Source organism: Andrographis paniculata, unplaced genomic scaffold (assembly GCF_009805555.1).
Source record: "Andrographis paniculata isolate CXL003 unplaced genomic scaffold, ASM980555v1 Contig34END, whole genome shotgun sequence".
Lineage (NCBI taxonomy): Eukaryota > Viridiplantae > Streptophyta > Magnoliopsida > Lamiales > Acanthaceae > Andrographis > Andrographis paniculata.
Genome location: NW_026137567.1, coordinates 2,984,554 through 3,006,000, shown reverse-complemented (window position 1 = coordinate 3,006,000; position 21,447 = coordinate 2,984,554). Strand labels below are relative to the sequence as shown.

The 21,447-nt window shown below is 31.0% G+C and overlaps 2 protein-coding genes across 12 annotated transcripts; one reads left to right on the top strand and one right to left on the bottom strand.

Moving 5' to 3' along the window:
• The first annotated feature begins 1,450 nt into the window (after positions 1-1,450).
• LOC127248714 (aspartic proteinase-like protein 1) lies at positions 1,451-7,847 on the top strand. 8 transcript variants are annotated; one of them, XM_051271205.1, is made up of 10 exons: positions 1,465-2,039; positions 2,816-2,954; positions 4,010-4,251; positions 4,361-4,588; positions 4,666-4,804; positions 4,882-4,952; positions 5,046-5,109; positions 5,997-6,057; positions 6,192-6,263; positions 7,408-7,847. In XM_051271205.1, exons 1-10 carry the CDS (start codon positions 1,741-1,743, stop codon positions 7,602-7,604), a joined length of 1,512 nt encoding a protein of 503 aa, XP_051127162.1. In that variant the 5' UTR covers positions 1,465-1,740; the 3' UTR covers positions 7,605-7,847. The 8 variants fall into 8 exon arrangements, with proteins under 8 accessions (XP_051127164.1, XP_051127163.1, XP_051127162.1 ...); XM_051271204.1 differs by having other exon boundaries at positions 1,466-2,039; positions 5,046-5,145; XM_051271207.1 differs by having other exon boundaries at positions 1,451-2,039; positions 4,882-5,109; positions 5,997-6,067; positions 7,408-7,556.
• A 661-nt stretch (positions 7,848-8,508) lies between these two features.
• Positions 8,509-13,985, bottom strand: LOC127248893 (short-chain dehydrogenase RED1). Of its 4 annotated transcripts, XR_007838193.1 has the most exons (5): positions 13,565-13,985; positions 13,129-13,288; positions 12,664-13,013; positions 12,363-12,410; positions 8,509-8,726 (listed from the first exon to the last, which is right to left on the bottom strand). XR_007838193.1 is itself a non-coding variant. In XM_051271449.1 (4 exons), exons 1-3 carry the CDS (start codon positions 13,905-13,907, stop codon positions 12,677-12,679), a joined length of 840 nt encoding a protein of 279 aa, XP_051127406.1. In that variant the 5' UTR covers positions 13,908-13,985; the 3' UTR covers positions 8,510-8,726; positions 12,664-12,676. The 4 variants fall into 4 exon arrangements, 3 of the variants coding, with proteins under 3 accessions (XP_051127406.1, XP_051127404.1, XP_051127403.1); XM_051271449.1 differs by lacking the exon at positions 12,363-12,410 and having other exon boundaries at positions 8,510-8,726; XM_051271447.1 differs by lacking the exon at positions 8,509-8,726 and having other exon boundaries at positions 12,198-12,410.
• Between the last annotated feature and the right edge of the window lie 7,462 nt (positions 13,986-21,447).

Genomic DNA, 21,447 nt, shown 5'->3' with positions numbered 1-21,447 from the left:
ATTCAAATCTTTCTATTTTTGCAGCAACAGTATTTTATGGACTAAACTTCATAATTTGAGTGGGTTGTTTTGTTTGTTTTTGTTGTTTTTTTTAATGTATTATGTAATTTTATTTTTTTGAAAAATGATATATAATTTTATATTTTAAAAAGTAATACTCTCTCCCGTCCAGCTAAAAAGTATACATATTTATATTATCATTACACTACTTTTAAATAATTAAAATACTATTATTTTCTTAAATACATGTATAGACTGAGGGAGTATATAATTTTATTTTTTTTTTTAAAAAAATAATATTGTGTTATTTTTGTTTAATTGTTAATATAAAAAATTAATATGTACTTTTATTTTTTTTAAAAGAAATAATACTATCATCCTCTTATAAGTAGATTATTTAACATTATCAGTATAATTTAATCCACAAATGTGATTGTATTTATATTATAAAAGATTAATAGATGTATATTTTTTTAATCATATTTGCCTTATAGTATTTAATTATATATTTAAAATTATTTTATTTGTAATAGTTATCAATCATAAATACTAATTTAATATATGTAATTCTTAAATAAAATATAAATTATATATTTTCTGGTGATATTGTAAAAATAAATTAAAATTAAAGTCTAATTTTAAATATTGAAAAATTCTATATAAAATAACTTCCTCTTTCCAAAAAAAAATAATAGTAGTATTTTAGTGATTTCTGAAAATGTCTAAAAAAAATTTGACATTAAAAAAATTAGAGATTATTTTAAATATATAATTATTTTTTATTATAAAAAAATATTTTTAGTGACCAGACACAAATGATAAAACTAGTACTTAAAAAATTGAGACAATATAAAATAATAATATATATGAAATATATTTTTTTAGAGTAAGGATTAAAACTTATTATTAAAATAAAATTATTTTTATTGTAGCAGGTTCAAAAGTAGTGTGCGAAAGGAATGAGTTTAAGATTGTCTAAACATAAACTTTTATTATTTTTAGTAATTTTATTTTTTACTCCAAAACTAATCTTCTTTAAATATTCCATCTTATATACTTCTTTTTCTCCGGTCTATCAAATTTATTCTCACTTTCATTTTTAGTCCGTCTACTAAATTTATCTAATTACTAATTTTGACAAAGTTAACAAATCAATATTTAATTATTTTCTTCTCCATTCAATACAAATACCACTAATTTTATTATATTCTCTCTTCATTTACTTTACTTTTAACTAAAATTTCAAAAATTCTCTTAACTATCTATCATTTTTTTAATAAAATATTATTTTTTTTTGTGTAAAAAAGAGGGCGCTATTAAAGACTGAAAACTCCATTTATGGAGCTGGAAGAGTCGGAGATGGCCTAAATGGAGCTAAATATATAAATAATTTGAAACTAGAGAATAAAACAAAACGGGGGTATGGTTAGAGAAGCGAAGTAAAGGTAGAAATAGACAAGACACAATAATGGACCCACCCACCCGTAAAGGAAAGGCAATTAGGCAAACATGCGTAACGAATCAGCAAATGCGATGTGATGCAGCAGTCTTCAGTAAGTTACACAAACTCTCCGTCTTCTTACGTTCACGATCACGATCAACGGTGATGCGATGTCATGCCCACCACAATCGCTCTTCATCTCTACTCTCCACTCTCTATTCTTCCTCCCTTACCAAGCTTTCTCTTTAGCTCCATTCCGTTAATCCCATCGCCGCCGTTTAACCGCTTCGTCTTTATCCATGGAGATACCATTAATTTTTCTGGGTTCTCTGATTACGTTGTGCATCAACGGTGGATTAGCGGGGCCAGCTGGTTTGTATTCTGCTAGATTAGTGCATAGGTTCTCGGATGAAGCGAGGAGTGAGGTTTTGGAGAACGGGGATGGAGGAGTTCCGGAGTGGCGAAGCGTCGAGTATTACCGGCGGCTTTTGAGCAGCGATGTCAAGCGGCAGAGAGTGAAGATGACTCCTCCTCAGTACCAATTTATGTACCCTTACGAAGGAAGCGCCACCTTGCCCCTTGGAAATGACTTCGGATGGTTGTATTCTCGAGGTCTTCTCACTCTTGTTTGCGTTTGGATTGGAACGTCGTCGTTTTTTAACTCCTCAGCAGTAAATGAGTTCATGGATTGATGCTCCATAGCCTGTGATTTATTTAATTCATTCTCGTAGATGCATTTGAGTTAAGAATCGTATGTAGAGATTTTTGATGATACAACTACTTTTTGATGTCTGATACAATATGGAAGCAGACAAGAGTTAAGACCTATGTAGATTAGGAATTGTTTTTTGTCGGGCCATGATTGGCTATTTTTGAATCATCCTAGCATGACATTGTAAGAAGCCTTATCAGTATCTTGCCTGTATGCTCTAAGAGACATGTCGGGGGAGAGAACATATGAGTGGAAATATGATCTACATTCATGTCATAGTTGTTACTTTTTCTCTTTTGCTTTCAATTATAAAGATCCAGGTGACCAAAGAAATGCAATTTCAAATTAATAGACATGGTGAGAAAACACATGATTCTTGTTTATTTTATGTGCATTTGCTCTAAGTCGGTGTTCTTCTATACACTACACGGATTGCTTAGTTGTATTTCCACCTTTGCTGCCTATAGTTGGTCGTGAAAGGTGTGCATTTGTTGTTTTGACATTGGTATGATAACTTTTGCTTGCTTGTTTATGAGTAGTGTGAATCGGATCGAATCTTATCCTGCCTATATAATTTTGTATCTTTTTTTTTCTCTATCTCAAGGGACACTATTAATAAAGGCTACTGATGTTAGTACTTTATTTCAAATTATTTCAAACAGGCTTCATTATGTGTGGATTGATCTAGGCATGCCAAAAGTTTCTTTTCTTGTGGCATTGGACTCTGGGAGTGATCTATTCTGGGTTCCCTGTGATTGTGTACAATGTGCACCTTTATCCTCAAATTATTACGGCAGTCTGGTATGCAGGCTCTTCAGTGATTCATGTTTGTATTCAATTTTGCATTCATGTGTCATGCTGCCCTTTGCATTTAAAACAAAATACAAAGTTTGGCATCTGCTGCCTGATAGATTCTCAGAGGAGGGATTTAGTTACACCTTAACATCTGTGTGCATGAAATATTTGCAGAACTCTGTTACTAAGATAATATCCATGGCATAAATTGATGTCCTTTATGAGGTTGGAAGTTGTACAATCTGCCAAATGGGCTTGACGTTTGTGCTATTTTGGCTCTTTTTTTGAACTTCCTATTGTTAATCTTATTGCACTAGACTCTCACTCAATACTGACACGTCTGATTTTGCATTGGGATAAAAGAGAATATGATAAGAAGTTTCTTCCGTTAATCTCCTTGCAACAAAATGTTGTTTTTAAGTCCACTGCTGGAGAAAGATTAGTTTGTTGGGGTTATCCTACCCTGTACTTTTGAGTTACATGTGTCTACCAAATAGAGCTACTTAATATGTTATTACTTCTCAGAATTTGAATCATATATTTCGCAATTCACGTTAATGCAAATCCTGTTATGATGTCACTAAATATATACATTTCCAAGTTTACCAGAGATGATGGAATTTGAATACATTTATTTCCTTAACTTTCTGCTAGAAATGAACTACTTCTTTCTCTGGTGGAGTGCTTGCAAGTTTGTATTTATGAAACCATAATTTCCATGTTAGAGTTTAATATCATTTGTCCGCAATTTACCCTTTTGTTTTTATTCTAGGAGGTTTATATTTAATGCTCTACTATTTCAATTGATAAATATCCTAATCTGGGTTGGGTAATCTCCAATCATTTGAAAACTCATGTAGGATGAGTAAACTCATGGGAAATTGAGGGTTTGTAATAACGAAAATATGGTTGATTTGTTGTGTAATACACACTCCTAGGAGAACAAGCATAATCTGCATGAAATATCTATTCAGTTATAAATAAATGGTAACATGTTTATCACTTATCTCAAGTGATTCATTCACAGGGGCTCCCTCATTTTTGGAGCATCTATTATGCAGGATAAAAATCTTAATGAGTACAATCCTTCTGGCTCTAGCACTAGCAAATCCCTCTCGTGTAATCATCAATTATGTGAATTGGGCTCTCAGTGTCCAAGTCCCGAGTTGCAATGTCCATATGTTGTCAACTACTATACGGACAATACTTCAACTTCTGGATTTCTGTTTGAAGACATTCTTCATCTAGTATCAGATCATTCGGCCATATCCAATGACTCTGTGAAGGCTCCTGTCATTATTGGGTGCGTTTCATTTTGCTCATACTTCATTATGCCCCGAAAATAAGTTGACCTTAAACAGGTATTGTTCAACACTTCTCAGGACTTTGGACTAATTTGTATTATATTTTAGATGTGGTAGCAAACAAACTGGTAGTTACCTCAATGGAGTTGCACCTGATGGTCTTTTGGGTTTAGGGCTTGGAGAAATTTCTGCCCCAAGTTTACTAGCGAAGGCTGGATATATTCGAAACTCATTTTCTCTATGCTTCAAGGAAGATGATTCTGGGAGGCTTTTCTTAGGAGATCAAGGATTGGTTGACCAACAAACTACTCCATTTTTGTCTTTGGACAGAAAAAAGTAAACATTAATTTTTTAGGATGGTTGCTAATTTAGTAATGTTTTCCTGTGCATGAGAATACAATATCCTGATGCAGTTTAACTTATATTGTTGGAGTGGATGCATGCTGCATTGAAAGATCATGCCTTGATCAAACAAACTTCATGATGCTTGCTGACAGTGGGACATCTTTTACATTTCTTCCAGACAAAATCTATGAAAGAGTGGCCAGCGAGGTATATTCCTCTTTTCAGTTTGATTCTACTTTCTATTGCTGCGAAATAAAGCGAGTTGTTTCACACTTTGCTCATAGTTTGATAGACAAATCAATGCTTCAAAAACTATCTTTAAAGATAATCCATGGGAATATTGCTATAACTCCAGGTATGTGTTTTGTATTGAGTCCTGGTTACCAGTCAACCACTCGTTTTTTTGCCTTTACTACAGGCCTACAGCTGAACATGTTATCTATTGCAGTTATCAAGAGTTGCCTGAGATTCCTTCATTAACTCTGCAGTTTAAACCATCCAGCAGTTTTGTGGTCAGCAATCCTGTTTTTAAGATCTATGGCACTGAGGTGGTTGAATGTTTCAAACTTTGTTTTCATATCTTGTGTCTGGATTCATTATTTTGCTCTTTGGACATTTGTTCAGAATAGTTATTTTGTCTTGAACAACCAGACATTCATCTATAAACAATCATCCCTGCTGAATTCTGTTAGATAATGACAATCAAATACAATGTAATTAGAATGATACAGAATATCAAAGTTATGATAAGCTTTTCACATTTTCTTTTACCGAAGACTGATTGTGACATTTCCTTCTTTAATTATGTGTTTGAATGTGATTGCAAGCTTTTAGAGTAGTTGGGTTTGAAATCAATTGTAATACAAACAACAGAATGAAAGGTAAAGTTTGAGAAAATGATTCTCTCCAACTTAAAGAATAGCGTCGCGAAAACCAGGGTTTTTAAATCACTTTGCCAGTTGCCACATTACTAGGCTATATTTGGGCTCAAAAGCTTAGGAAGATGTACTTTTGGTTGGTCTAGTAAAATTAGGTTTGCCCATGAGAATGATTGTTTAGATATTTACTATTTGGAGGTAACTTTTGCTGTAGAATTGTTTTCCTAGTTGAGGTGAAGATGGCAGTGAGTTGAATCATGCTAGTTGGTAAATCAATAACATCTAAATATGTGCAAGGATGTTATTATCATGTAATATCTTATCAAGGTACACTAATTATGTATGCAGTAATGCTATCAGAGAAAGCTTACAATAAAAATGTGATGCATCTTCTGTGTTTCAGTTCAAAGCAATTTGCAGCTACCCAATGTTTTGGATGTGCAGTTTTCATGTATTCTGCTATCTTCTACACGTGAATGATGAAATACCTCCAAAATAAATTAATGGTGTCTGTGCTACAGGGTGCTGTTGGGTTTTGTTTGGCAATACAACGGACGGATGAAGAGCTTGGGATTATCGGTCGTACGTCCATGTTAATGTTATAAATTGACTTTTTAATTTTTGCAAAGTAGTTTTTATGGCTCTAATGTGAAATATTTTAAGCATTGAAGGTAGTTCCCGGATTACTGATCTCTCTATGAAATTTCCCTTTGCAGAGAACTTCATGACTGGATACAAGATTGTATTTGATAGGGAAAATTTTAAGCTGGGCTGGTCACGTTCAAGTTGTAAGTGACTGACAGATACCTTTCTAATCACTCAGCTAACTGACTTCTTAATGCAACGCTATGTAGTTTGAATATTTTATTTTACTCCTTATATTGTATAACAAGAAAGTTTTCTGCTAATATTGTTGTAAAACTATTCCCACATGCATATCTGTAATGTTTTATGGTTTCTCACAACTGTTTGTTTATTTTTATATTTAGAATGGAATATTTTATAATATCTTTATGCTATCTTTTAGGAAATACTATAATATTGTTCATACCTATAGACTTCAGAGTCATGGTAGGTTTAAAATATGATGCTATTTAAAGTTTATAGAATTGAATTATGCCCTATAAAGATGATACTTTGATTGATTCAAGGAATCGGTATGGTATTTTAATTTTTTTATCACCCATAATCTATAAGTGCAATTATTAGGATTTTAGCTTGTACTAAATTATTCGAACTATTCTGTGTTACATCAGATTTCTTTCTGATTGTAGTACTGTAATTGGAAATTAGTTAGGAAACTTTCTTAACCACAATCATCATTTGAAAAGTGAGGAAGAGATAATATTTCACTGCTTATGCATGCCGCTAAAATATGCAACTGTCTTCATTGAAAGAAATTGTTTTTTTTTGTCATCTATATACTCCCCCTGTTGACGAGAGCCTATTAAGTGTTCCAAATCAGTTCTCGGTATCAATTAGTTTTCATTAGCTGCTTTTTTAGTTTCCCCAAGATAGCTTGGCTCCCTTGTTGGCTTCCAAATTTCACCCCAAGATGATTTATAATTTCCATAGCCTCCTTTTCTTTAGGATTTATAGAAACTAGTATAATCCATAGTAGATTCATTTACATGTAAACACAACATTTTTGTCAGCTCTTTCATTTCTGTATTGATTTTTGTAATATATATTCTTCCAGTTATTTCCTTATTTCTTGCGGCGATGATGTGTTCTAATGAATTGCCCTTTTGCTTTTATCATATATTTTAAAGAGCGACGGGTTAGAGAATAAAGGTTAACACATAAATAACTATATTTGCCATGCTGAATCCGTCTGCTTCACCTATTGCCTTCTATTTGCATTTCCATGTTCAAGTAAATTCTATCTATCTCAAAGGTATGTAGTTGATTAGAGTACTGCCATTGTATTAGGTGAGGTTCTCAGCGATGGAGACATGGTGCCGGGCAATTCATCAGGGAACAGAAACTCATCCAATTCGTCACCGCAGCAGAGTCCAGATGTGGTTAGTGGACACACTCCTTCCAAATCTTCAGCTATGTGCTACTTCTTGTGTTTGGCAAATCTCATTGTCCTAATTTTTCATGGTGCATATGTCATGAATTTGTGAACAATTTTGGGAGTTTCAATAGTTTACATACATGTACATTCTGTCTGATTCATAGGCCATAGTAGTAGTGGTGGTGGTGGTAGTTTATTTCCTTTTTTTGCACCACTCATTTCACCATCTTCTTCTAAAGTTTTGGGTGGTGATGCACAGAAATATCTGTACTGCATTTCTTTGCCCTTATTTGTATTTATGAAGTCATAATACTATTTTTTTTGAGATATGTTAGATTTAGATTTAGTTTAATATTTGTTTAGATTAATTTTAATTGGTTTATTTTAAATTTGATAGGTTTAAATTTTTATTTGATCTTATTCTTAGATTGTTTAGTTACAGTCTATTGAACATATATATATATATATAGTGGTCTATTTTGATGATTAATAATAATGCAATTTTTCAGTTTTCTAGAATAATATGCATACATATATGCTTATATGAGAGCCCCATTATTGCAATAGTTGCTACTTAATTGTAGTGGGTTTGTTCATTAAGTGGTCTAAGTGTAACAGTTTTTTACAAATATTTTTTTAAAAATATTAATACATGTAACATATATTTTATTCATTAAAAAAAAAGTCAATTATTGATCATAACATATTATTTTCTATATTATCAATATAATTCTCTAATACTTCAAATAAAAAACATCCATTAATAAATATAAAGTGAACAAATCCATTTATTTTCTATGAATTCTCATGAGTTTCTCAATGTGCTATTTTATTTTAACAAAGCCAATGTGGGACTTTGTTTAATATTTTGAAAGAAATGGCTAAACAATACAAAAAAAAAAAAAGAAAAAAAAAAAGCAAGTCTTATTGTGGACAAAATGATCACATAGATTAAGCAAGTGATAGAAAATAAAATAATAATAATAATAATATTAACACATGTAATGGAACATGTAAATCGAGGCAGAGTTTAATTAACATCCAAATTAGAAAATAAAGTAAATCACATCTAGTGGGCACTTTCAACTAGTGACGGATGCGATTTTCACGAAAAAAAAGTAAGTTACACTAGACAATAAAAAAGTTTGGAACTTGCGTCGGTCACGATTTTAACTCCTGCTTGCTCACGGTTTATTCTCAATATGTTGATATTGTAATGAAACTGTAGTACCTGCATATCAAACTTGATAAATTAAAGTTTGCATCAAATTATAAATATTTGTGCAATAATATCTATCAATGGATGATCCATAAAAAAAATACTCAAAATGTATTATTTTCCTTTTTAAGAGTAAATTTTGTATAAATACTTAATCTTTGTGATGGAGAATAGAGTGGTTTTGATGGAGTCGATTCCTTGCTATCTATAGTACTCCTACTGGATAATTTTAAGATTGAAGAATATTTTAACAAACAATTAACATATTAAACAAAACAATATACAAATTAATTATGTGACCAATAATGCATTCAATAAAGTAATTCCAAGAAAAGAAAGAAGAGACAGATATAATTAATTGCACATAAACTATTATACAATAAACAATTTATTTAAACTATTGAACACATATGATATGGAAAACAAAAGTGTTCTTCTGCATTTCCTATGTCTTTCTTATCCCTCTACACGACACCCACATGCATATCATTTATTTAAGATTTGTATCTTCATTTTTTATTTTTTGTCTTGATGTTTAGGCTGTGTTTTTTTTTTGTTGATTTTACGACAGATTTTTACTTTTTAGATTTTATTTTTTTTAAAAGAAATATCACATCAAACAGTTACTTTTTTATATAAATATATATATATTATACTATAAATTTATTTTATATTTAAAATATCAAACCAAACAACTATTTAAATTTAACTTTTTACTATTCAAAATTCCGAATCAAAAACTAAATTTGTTTGGGGTTTTGGATTTTGAGATGAGATTTAAATAGTAAAAATTTTGAATTTGAATAGTTGTATGATGTGATATAAATATGTGTTGATGTGATGTTTTGAATGTAAAATTGATTTTTAATATAATATAAAAAATAAAAAATATGGGTTTGATTTGATGTTTTTGGGGAAAAAAATGAGATAGAATAGTGAAAATCCAATTCAATCCCCCAAACAAACACACCCTTAATGATTCATTGGCTAACATTAAAACTTATACAAATTGGTCCATAAATTGAACCGAATCTTACCATTATTCTAGTATGAAAGTTGTAGATTCAATTACTCCCTCCGTCTAAAAACTAACGTCCTAGTTTTCTATTTGGAATGTCCAACAACAATTATTGTCCTCTTTCTATTTTTATATACAAAATTTACTCTTTTGCCCTTACTTTATTTACTCTTTCATTTTCTATACACAAAATTAAGTGCAAATTTGTCATTTTATAACAAAAACTCTAATTGCCTAAAAATACGTGTAGGACATTAGAAAATGGACGAAGGAAGTATATGTTAAGCTCTTGAAACTATTTTCAAAATGAATTGCTTATTTGAAATTTAATTTCTTTTAATTCTTCATTGTTGTCACTTTAATATTATTGCATTCACTTATTCCAGTCTATTATCGAAGGTTAAAGATACAAATTACTAAAAATAAATTAAAATAAAATAAAAATAGGGATCAAAACATAATTTAAAAGATATTCCTCCATTTGGAACGCACAATACCCCTCCAAAATTGGACATTCATAATAGACAAAAAAAAAAAAAAGTCCTTTTCTTTAGTTGTGTTTTGATGATTTTGTATTTTTTGGAATAGAATTTTTTTGTTGTTGTAATAATTGTTTAATAGTATAAAATAAATACGTGATGATGCATAGAATAATTATTTTTTATACATAATATATTAAATAAAAAATATATAATTTGATGTTTTAAAGCAAAGTTAAGGTTCTACACTAATGTAATTTTTTATACTATTCACCTATAATAATTATATATATATATATCTTAAATAACAGATCAAATATACCTATTTTCTGACAAAATATGTTTTATTATTTTTAATTTTTCTTTTTTCAAAATTTTAAAATTCAAACGGAACCTAAATAATTATAAATAAATAGTAAAAGCATCTTGATAAAATGATCAGAATGACAACCAAACAAACACATTGGACGTATTTCTTTTGATTTAGCTTTCAAATTTATTGGACTTTCTTGAAATATATATATATATATACACTAAATATTACAAAAACAAAAATAATTTTCCCACTCGAAACCCTAATATCATATCTAATAGTAATTATTTTAACTAAAATTAACAAACTTCAAAATACCAAAGAAAAAAAAACTTGTTTCTATTTTATATATATAAAAAAAAATATGGATAATATTTCTACAAACAAAATAAAATAGTAAAAGAATAAATTTAAAAGTGCTAGGATCATTTCTAATTCATAATTTTATTTTTCAGGAATTACGATATATAATAATAATATTTTATTAGTCAGTAAAAAATAAATAAAAATATATGTAATTTTAAAAAAAATAAAAATATTTTGATATTAAATATATAATTATTTTTATTAAAATAAAAAATTGACATTTTTGAGTGGATAAACAAAAATAATAAAATATCTGCTTTAAATCAATACAACAAAAGTTTAACTTTTTAAATTTAGAAATAAAAATCAATATTTTATTATTTTTTACGTCTATAGCTTATAATAATATTTTTTTATAATATTTTAAATATTATACCAGTAAATTATATTTTCTTTTTTTCAAAACAACAGAAATATTTGGAATGAGCACGAAAATTAAAGAATAATAATATTATACTAATAGTGAGCTTAAAAATGTTTCTAAAAAACTAAAATATCCGTGCTATATATAATTATTGTAAAAAAATGAAAATAATTTTGTAAAAAGAAGAGGAGTTATCAAAAATAGAAATTGGATTATTGTTTATGACAAAATGAAATTATTATTGTAGGACAAAGATAGTATTTATTATTTTTATTGCTTGATTATAAAAAATAACATATATTTAAATTAAAAAAATTAAAATTTTAATATTATAATAAATATTTTTATGAAATATAAAAATATGTAATATTACTTGATTAAACATCCTGAGTACAACATAACTAATCGGTAAAGTAAAGATTAACTATAAATTTCAATGAACATTAAATAAATAAATAATTTACCATAAATATCGATTACAAAATTATAATATAAATATATATAAATAAATAAGTTCAATTTTATAAATAATAATAAAAAAAATTAATAAAAAAAACAAAAGTTAGTAATTTATACTTCTTCCAGCCCACTTAAATTGTCCACTTTAGCTAAGTATTATATAATTAGTAAGTAATTAAAAAATATATTAATAAAATTAATAATAATTTAATAAAAATAATTATAAATGAAAATTAAAATAACTAAATAGTTTAATTAAAATAAAAGAATTATAAATTATGAATTTTAAAATGTGATTAAAATGTATAATTATATTTTCAAAAAAAAATAAATTACATGGGACAACAAATAGAAAGAATTAAACAAATTAAGTGACACGATGGGGTAACAAATTAAAATTAAAATAAAAGGAAAAACACACCTTCCCATATGTGAGATACACACGGTTTGTTGTTTTTAATCTTTCAAATCAAAATCAATACTATTCAGTTAATACAATTTTCAATAAAAATACACAGTTTTTTTTTTTTTCACAAAAATATCAGGTCAACATACTATTTAAACAAAAATTAAAATCTAACAATCAATTTCAAACTACACCAGTACAAACCCATTGTAGGGTCCATTGGAGAGGGATTTGGTAGCTAACCTGCAAATTTGGAGAAATTTCTTTCCGGTATAGAGCCCATCGGATACTCTGTACCAAAAAATAAACTTTATCCCTCTATTCCCATATACATAATTATATATACATGTGTATATATACTATGTGTGTGGGGATAAGAGACTGAGAGTGTTAACGGGACGGAGAATCCGGGGCCGGATGTATAGCCACATATTATATCATCCATTCCTCAGCTCATATTGCCATCTCACACAAAACACAACGCAACGCAACACAACAGACACCTAAGAGTAACTAAAAAGGTAAACTTTGACAGATACCATACCTGAGAATGCGATCTAACACTTGAATCTCTTCCTTATGAGAAAATCCCGAACCAAAATTGGCACATAGTACATGATCGCCATTACCATAGATTGATGACCTATCGTCAGCCAAGCAGGCGGATTCTTCTTCAGCACTGCATCAACTGTTTGCTTTGCAAACTCCGTCGCCGGAGTCGACTTAGGGCCCTGAGAATAGACAGCCCTTGCCTGTATCGCCGCCGTAAACTCCTTGTACAGTTTCCACTCCGGCATTCGGTTGTATGATGACAACGATGAGTTCCCTATATTCGACGACACAGCTCCTGGTACTAAGTTGATCACATTGATTCCGAATGGCCTAAGTTCCAATCTAAACCAACAACAACAACAAGAACAATGATCACAATGCAGTTGCAAAAACAAGCTCATCTCATCAGATTAACTATAGACTGACAGAGGAATGACTAATGAATGGTGAATGCTACCTTAGAACATCAGTTATGGCGTGGAGAGCAGATTTGGATGCAGTGTAAGCACCTCCCCATGGAATTGGGGCCAAACCTGTGACGCTGCCTACGTTCACAATTTTGCCCTTCTTCCTCGAAGCCATGTGCGGAACTACCGCCTGAATCAACCTCATCGAACCTAAACCAGTACCGACAAATCATACATACATATCATGTTTTGAAATTAACCAAATGGAGAAATCACTCGCAATCGAACAGGAACCGTTGAATCTGAATCCGAGAAGAAATAGAAAGCGAATCTGAATCCGTAGGGAACTGAAACCTAAGCAACCGACTCCAACCAAAACTTTTCCAACAATTAATTTCAAACAACAATAAATCTCAGATCCGATCACAGACCTACAATTCGAAATACCTTCCTTAATCGAGAATGATTAATTGATTGATTACCTACCAAAAACATTAGTGTCGAAGGTCTGTTGTACAGCGGAGAGTGGAACCTCAGCGAGGGGACCGATGCAGGGGACGCCAGCGTTGTTGACAACGATATCTATGCGGCCGAATTTCTCCATAACCGCGGAGAGAGCGTGGCGCACGCTGTCGTCGGAGGTGACGTCGAGCTGTTGGAGGAAGAAGCTGGAATCGTCGGCGAGGTCGGGCATGGAGGAGAGGGAGCGGGCGGTGGCGACGACGAGGCAGCCCCTGGAGGCAAACTCCCTGGCGAGCGCGTGGCCGATACCGCCGCTAGAACAGCCTGTTATGAGCACCACCTGCTTTCCATTAGAGTCAGACTCCATTTCTCTCCCCCTCACTGTTGCAGCTGTTAGTTATTATGCTTATGTACGCCTCCCTCCCTATTCCTTCCTATTACCTTAAACTATTATTACTTATACTAAATATAAGAAAAACAGCATGAAGATACCATAACATCCTTAGTATCACAGCAGCCGTTGGATTGGATGAGGAAAAAATGACGGCCAGGATTAATTATTTGACGGGAATCCCAACGTCCTTAATAGAACGGGCATCGTCACCTCATTTATTGCAATCGTATTGGTGTTAGGCTTTTTTTTTTTTTTTTCTTCATTAAAATCGTTACTTAGAGTTCGGTCTGAGGATGGTCCGGTCTTCATATTGAAAATTTCGAATTATAATGTATTTTGTATTGGATATTTTTTATTTAAAAAAAAAAATATTTGTGTTATAGTAAAAAGTCGTCACGATGACTTAATCGAAAAAGTTTGTTGAAATGGATCTATTCAAAGGGTTTTAGATCAGGTCGGTTGGAGTAACATGCCAAGAAGCTATTGGGCCACATATTACTTGCTTCGGATTGCTTTACATTGAGTTTTTCTTTTTCTCTTTTGATCTTCTCCACGAGTATGTGACATTCCTCCTAATAAACAGTTCTTCACGTCACATTCTTAATCGAGTTCACACCTGAACCTGCTATTATGGGCTGCTGTAAAGTTAGACCGGCCCGAGAAGGTGAAAAAATCTGCTTAATTTGGGTTTTTGGTTGCAAGATCTCGTTGGGCCAACTAGTGATCTATGTTTTTGCTTTTTGATGTATTACAAATGTCCTCGTAAAATTATTTGGACAAAAGTAACTTTGTAATCCTAATAATTTTGTTAAATGCTTGATGTTTCGCCTATCCCCCTAATCTTGATTGGTCCTTACCCCATTGAGGACCACTTACCGAGGCTTACGTCTATGGGCCATTCCGGGATGACGACCTTTCAGATCATATCGTCTCCTTGGAATATTTGGGGCCGTACATACTTTCAGAAGGCTAATTTGGTCTTCTTGTTCATTATAATTTTGGACTTTAGCGCCTTGGAGGTTGTTTATAAAACTTATATGACGCCTTCGTAGGTGGATGATGATCCACCAGGTTCCTTGAAGCTCTGACATCTTGTGGTGGTCCCACGCAAAATAATATTTGAGCTCCCGAATCAAGGCGATTATTTTCTCCCTCTTTCCCGCACTCAACAGGGTGCTGATCCGCGCCATCCGAAGGGTAGCCTCTTCCAAAAATTGAACTCGTCCAACGGGTCTTGCGCTTTAAACAGTAGGATAGCTCGTCATATCAACGAGCAAATCTTGCTCTAAAGAAGGCGAATGGGGAGTACCCCACTTGCCCATCGGGAAGGTGAACAACATGAACTCCAACCTGTGTGAATGTGCAGCCGGACTTGTCTGCTCTTGTTTCCGGATCCTGGAGGATCATGTCATCATTCATGATGAACTGACAAGCTGTTGGGCCGTATATCAGCCTCAAATTCTCGAGACAAAAATCCGATCATATTAACTTTGAAGTCGCCCTCGTAATGTATGGCTCGTTCAAGGTCCCGATCAGTCGCTATTAAGTCCAAACTTGCTTCCGATACTTCATCACAATCAAGCGCTTCGATCATCGGCTTATCCTCCGGATCCAGGGCGGTTTCGGACATTGCAGGATGATCGATAGTTTTGGAAGATTTTAAAATATCTTTAAAATGCAAAAAATGATATATATATATATAGAATGAAAATAGTGTCGTGCATGTTCGTGTATTAACTCCAAAACCTTCGTAAAAAATAAAAATTTATTTAACCGATGAGTGTCCAGGTCGAACTCAGGGAACATGCGAATATCGTATATTTAATTAGAAAAAGTGCAATGAGTTTGCAATCAAAGGGACAAAAAAGATATATTGCAGAATTTTAATATAACTAAAAAAAGCGATAAAATATATGTATATCAGAGAGGATGAAACGAGATATTTGTGTCTGACTTGTGTGTTCCTTAATAGCTAGATTTTCATTGATAAAATGAGTGAGATGACGATGATGTGATAGCGAATAATATGTATAATTGTCTAAAAATATAATTCAAAAAACATATCAATTAAATTAATTTATACACCAAAATAATTATAAAATAAACCAAAAAAAAAAGTAATAAATTAACTATATACATACAATATGCAATAATACTAATATTGAAATAAATTACATAAATAAAATCAAAACTCGACATAAATAAATATATGTCATAAAATATGTCAAAATCAAGAGTTATCAAACTCCTCACACTTAACCTATATTCGTTCTCGAATAAATTCAATTATTGAAATTCATTCAAGTACTTTCTTAACAATGACTCAATATTGTAGGCAATATCAACGATTGTGCGCAAGCAAATCTTAGCTAAAATTCAGATCTTTAAGTCATTTATGCATTATTGCTAATTTACAAAGATTCCAAATCATGTCCTTCAAAATATTTTCAAACTCAAATATTTAGAGTAGCTTCTAGAGATGATGGAACGACTCAAAATTTTAAATATACTGTCATAATAAATTAAGAAGCAAGGCGGTGTAGTAGACTTTACTACGGAATAAATTAGCGTTGACATTTTTTTTTTTTCAAGTCAAGTTGCATATAATGATAATTGACATCCTCCCCACACTATTGGTTCGTCAATCCCATTTTTAAGGAAACATAATTCATCATCTCTGCTAAAAATAACAGCTAAATAGATGAAAGTTCTAAAAATTAGACTAAGTATGAAACAAATGAAACGAATGACATATCAACCAACTCTATCATAATTGCGATTTATACTTATACTAAAAAAATTTCAATTATTGAATAGATTCAAATTCAAATTCCAATTACGCACGGTAGAAATCGATTGACTCGAGAAAATAACATATTCCATGACTAATTTTATTTTAAATAAAAATAAATAATTAAATAATGAATTAAATATTATAAATAAAATAAAAAAATAATTTAATCCTATATAAATTAATTATAGCACACATTATTTATATTGACTAAGTGATACAAAAAAGAAAGTTACTTTAGGCCTATATAAAGATATTACTAAGAAAAAATAAACTAACATAACTAATTAACTAAATAAATAATTAGTTAAGAAAGCAGGCAGGCAAGTTGCATTATCCAAATGAATAACAAAAATTAAACACAGAACTCTACACTAAGAAAGAAAGATTTAGTAGCAAACATACATGATTAGAACAAAAATAAATAATTTAATAAATAATTAACCGGTAATATAATTAATCAATAAAATTAAGCTAACTTCTTTCTACACTAATAAGCTGATCCAACCTATTAGCATCTATGGCAGCTACGATAAAAAAGCAGTCTAATAAAAAGAACTAAATTACATAAACTTTTCTACGGCAACAATCAATGCTAAGAAGATCCAATTAAATTAGATGATAATCTAAACTAAAGCTATGTACCTAAAAAAAAATAATATTCTCAAATACACGTTATTTCAGAAGGGGTGTAATTGGTAGATAATTAAGAATGTATAGTAAAAATAATTATCCTATAATATAAATAATTATAAATTAAGATAAAGATAACTAATTAGTTTAATTAAAATTAAAATTTAAAAATTTAAAATGAGATTAAAGTGTGTAATCATTTCCAAAAAAGGAAAGTGGCATGGTACGCGGGACGGACAGAAACGGCAACGTGGACATGGTATCTGGGACGGAGGGAGTAATAACTACATATACAAACCTAACACAACGCAAACCAAAATAAAGTTAATCAACAAATAGATCAGGATGATGTGATGTTTTGAACGTAAAATTAATTTTTTTAGTATAATATAAAAAATGAAAAATATGTGTTTGATTTGATGTTTTTGGAGAAATTTTTTGAATAAATAATAGAATTTTGCCAAAAAATCCTTCAAACGAACACATCCTCACTGATTAAACTAACTAAAATAACACCGAACCAACCTACGCTATTAGTTACAAAATTACAACCATACTAATTTAAGTAAATTGACAACAAACTAAACTAAGAGCAATCTACTCTATCTATTATGCAAAAGTTTAAACTGAAGCTATGCTAATCATTAGACTAACTAAGAGAGAACAATTTTAAGACTGAGGAGTGCAGCAAGCTAACTGCTCTACACAGATTCTGCTAATTGTCTGAGAAGCGATTATTCTATGAATTAATAAATAAGCCGGCATAAATAATTGCGAAGAAAATAAAGAAATACCCCCTAATTTTTATGGTTTTTCGTCGGGGATCGTTGTCGCGGAAATTTTTACCATTTCAGATACGTCGCGGTGTATCGGTTCGGTATATTGGTCAAATATCGGCTTATATGATTTTTTTTATATAGAAATTTGTATTTATTAAAAAAAATAATAATTAGAAATTAAATTACAGCAAATCATAAATATAATTAATTTTAAAATATATAATATTAAATAAAATATATTATACTAATTTATAGCAAATTAATTTAATATAAATAATATTTTAACGCAATTAACATATATATATACATATACGAATGTAAATGTTAAATTTCATAATTTGTATGATTATTGTAATTATACTAAAAATTTAAGAAAACAAATTAATTTTATATTATATTTACAAAAATTTAAATTAATTGAGGTAATAATATAATTAATTTGGCTCATTACTCAGATGACCATAATCCAATTCTTCCCAACATACTTCTTTCCTATCCTTTTTCTCAACACCTACGCTATTCTTCAATACTCTTTTTTTTCCAAATCTCAACCCTTATCAATTAACGCATGCGAACAAAAATATAGAAGAGAGGAATAGAGAAGAGGTTGACAAACACTTGTAAGAATGGAAAAATTGTTGTGATTTTCATGCATATGTATTGTGTTGGATAAGATTTGTGAATTGGAAAAATTTTGTGGAAAAATCCGAATTTTCTTTGTACCGCGGATCAGCCAGCTTGTCCGATCCGAAGAACCATGGTTGCAACCGTATTTTTTTTTGTGGTGCCGATTAATCTTCCCTTCTCACACTTGCAGCATTGTTCATCCATAGACAACCTTGATTATACTCGAGAGGGGTTGCAATCAAACCAAATAACAATTCAAAAATAGCACAATTCATCATAGATGTATTGTAACAATAAAAATATAATGCGATAGAACTCTCTTTTCGATATCTTCGAGGCTCGGAAATTCTCAAGGCATCCTCTTTCTCATATTCGGATGCATGATGAGAATATTTTTAAAACAACTTTTGTTACTACTTTTGGGATATATGAGTTCCTTCTGATGCCTTTTGGCCTTACAAATGCCCCGGCCACATTCCAGTCAGTGATGAATAAGATTTTTAAGATTTATTTGAAAGAATTTATATTGATTTTCTTTGATGACATTCTCATCTACAGCTTAAGTATAACAGATCATTTTCAACACTTGAGGACTGTGTTCAACATTCTATCTCAACATGCTCTAGTCGCCAAAAAGTCAATATGCAACTTCTGTAAAACATAAGTAGAGTACTTAGGGCATATAATTGGGGATGGGAAAGTACAGATGGATAGGGCCAAGATACAGATAGTGTTGGATTGATGTTAAGGTATTAAGAGAATCCTTGGGTCTTACTGGATATTACAGAAAATTCATACAACACTATGGGATGATTGCTAAAGCTTTAACTGATCTTACTAAAAAAAAAAAAAGAAGTTTGCATAGACCACATAATCTGAGACAACATTCCAGTCACTCAAAGAAGTAATGAGTACAACACATGTATTGGCACTACATGATTTATTATTAGTACAGATCAAATGAGTTTGAAATATCTCTTGGAGCAGAAGTTTTCGACACCACTACAATATAAATATTTAACCAAACTTTTGGGATTTGATTATCGTATTAAACACAAGAAATGGATTGAAAACAAGGTGGTTGACACATTATCTAGAGTCCACACTACAAATGAAGGTGTTGTAGAAGGGGAGTACCTATCAATCATTGTGTTAAACCTATACGGACAATTGAGGTCATGAGTAGTTACAACAATGACCACTCCCTTCAAAACATTATAGCTGAACTGATTACATTGCCTTATAACATGTCTTTATACAGCTATACATAAGGAAATTGGTGGTGGGCTGCTCTGGAGAACTGAGGAATCAAATCATCTATCAGATGCACATGCATTATTTCAGAGATTATCTAACATTTTTTTGTGGCTAGGGATTAGGCAGCAAGTTAAGTCTTTTGTTATTGCTTGCCACAAGTTAGCAAGTATGAAAATGTCCAAAATTCTAGATTGCTACAACCACTACAAATTTTAGAATAGGCCTAGACTCACATTTCTATGGATTTTATTAAGCAATACAAATTTTAGAATAGGCCTGGACTCACATTTCTATGGATTTTATTAAGCAATTCCGTAAGTCATCTGATACTATCTGGGTACTTGTGGACAAATTGACCAAGTATGCTCACTTTATTGCTATTGTATATCCATTTACTGCTTCGAGTCTTGCTCTATTGTTCCTACAACCTATTTACAAGCTTCATGGCCTACCTCACATTGTTATCTCTTATACAGACAATGTGTTTACTAGTCATTTTTTGCAGCAATTATTTGTTGTCTTAGCATCGAACAAGGGATGAGCATTGTTTACCACCTACAAATTGATGGCAAAAACAGCCAGTGAACCCTATGGCTGAATTGTGGCATAACACCTTATTTCATACTTCTTTGGGTACCACTCTTTTTCAGGCATTGTATAGTTTTCAACTTACGCAATGGTTCTCTAGTCCTATACCATATAAAAAGTAAGCCCTTTTGGCAGCTCAAATCAGAATGAAATATTATGCTAATTATCACATAAACGAAAGGAAATTTGAAAAAGGCAATTGGGTTTACCTTAAACTAAAACCTTATAGGCAGCTTTCAATCCACTCCAAAGAAGTATGGAAGCTCAGTCCCAAGTATGCTGGCCCGTTCAAAATCCTTGCTCGAATTGGTCTTATCGCCTATAAGAAGAAGACGACAATAGTGGGTTTTAATAGTAGTTGATATGTTTTTGGAGCTTTGGATTTGTTTAGAATTAATAAAAAATTCAATATAACTTCAAGTCTTTGATTTTGATTTGACATAAATAAGTATTAATATAATATTTTAAACGAAATAATAGTAACTTGTCTGTTGCTGATAGAACACAATGCTACGGGCTTAATTGGTTGTATTTTGCGGGATGTTGTGTTCGATTAAAATTTAATTTATTGATGTAATTAGCCTCGCTTCTAGTATCAAACTAACTTTTAGGTTGCTTGATCCAAACATTGTAATTGATTGAAAAACTATGTCGAAGTAATAGCGAATCAAACTTATTTAGAATTGAAATGGTTTTGACATGATATGAGAACGGTATTAAAGTTCACGTTAGACCATACAAGAAATTTTAGTTTAAATTTTATTGCATTCTAAGATTGATGACTCAAGAGTGACCTTTTATATATATATATATATATATATAGATTATTGTTATTGTA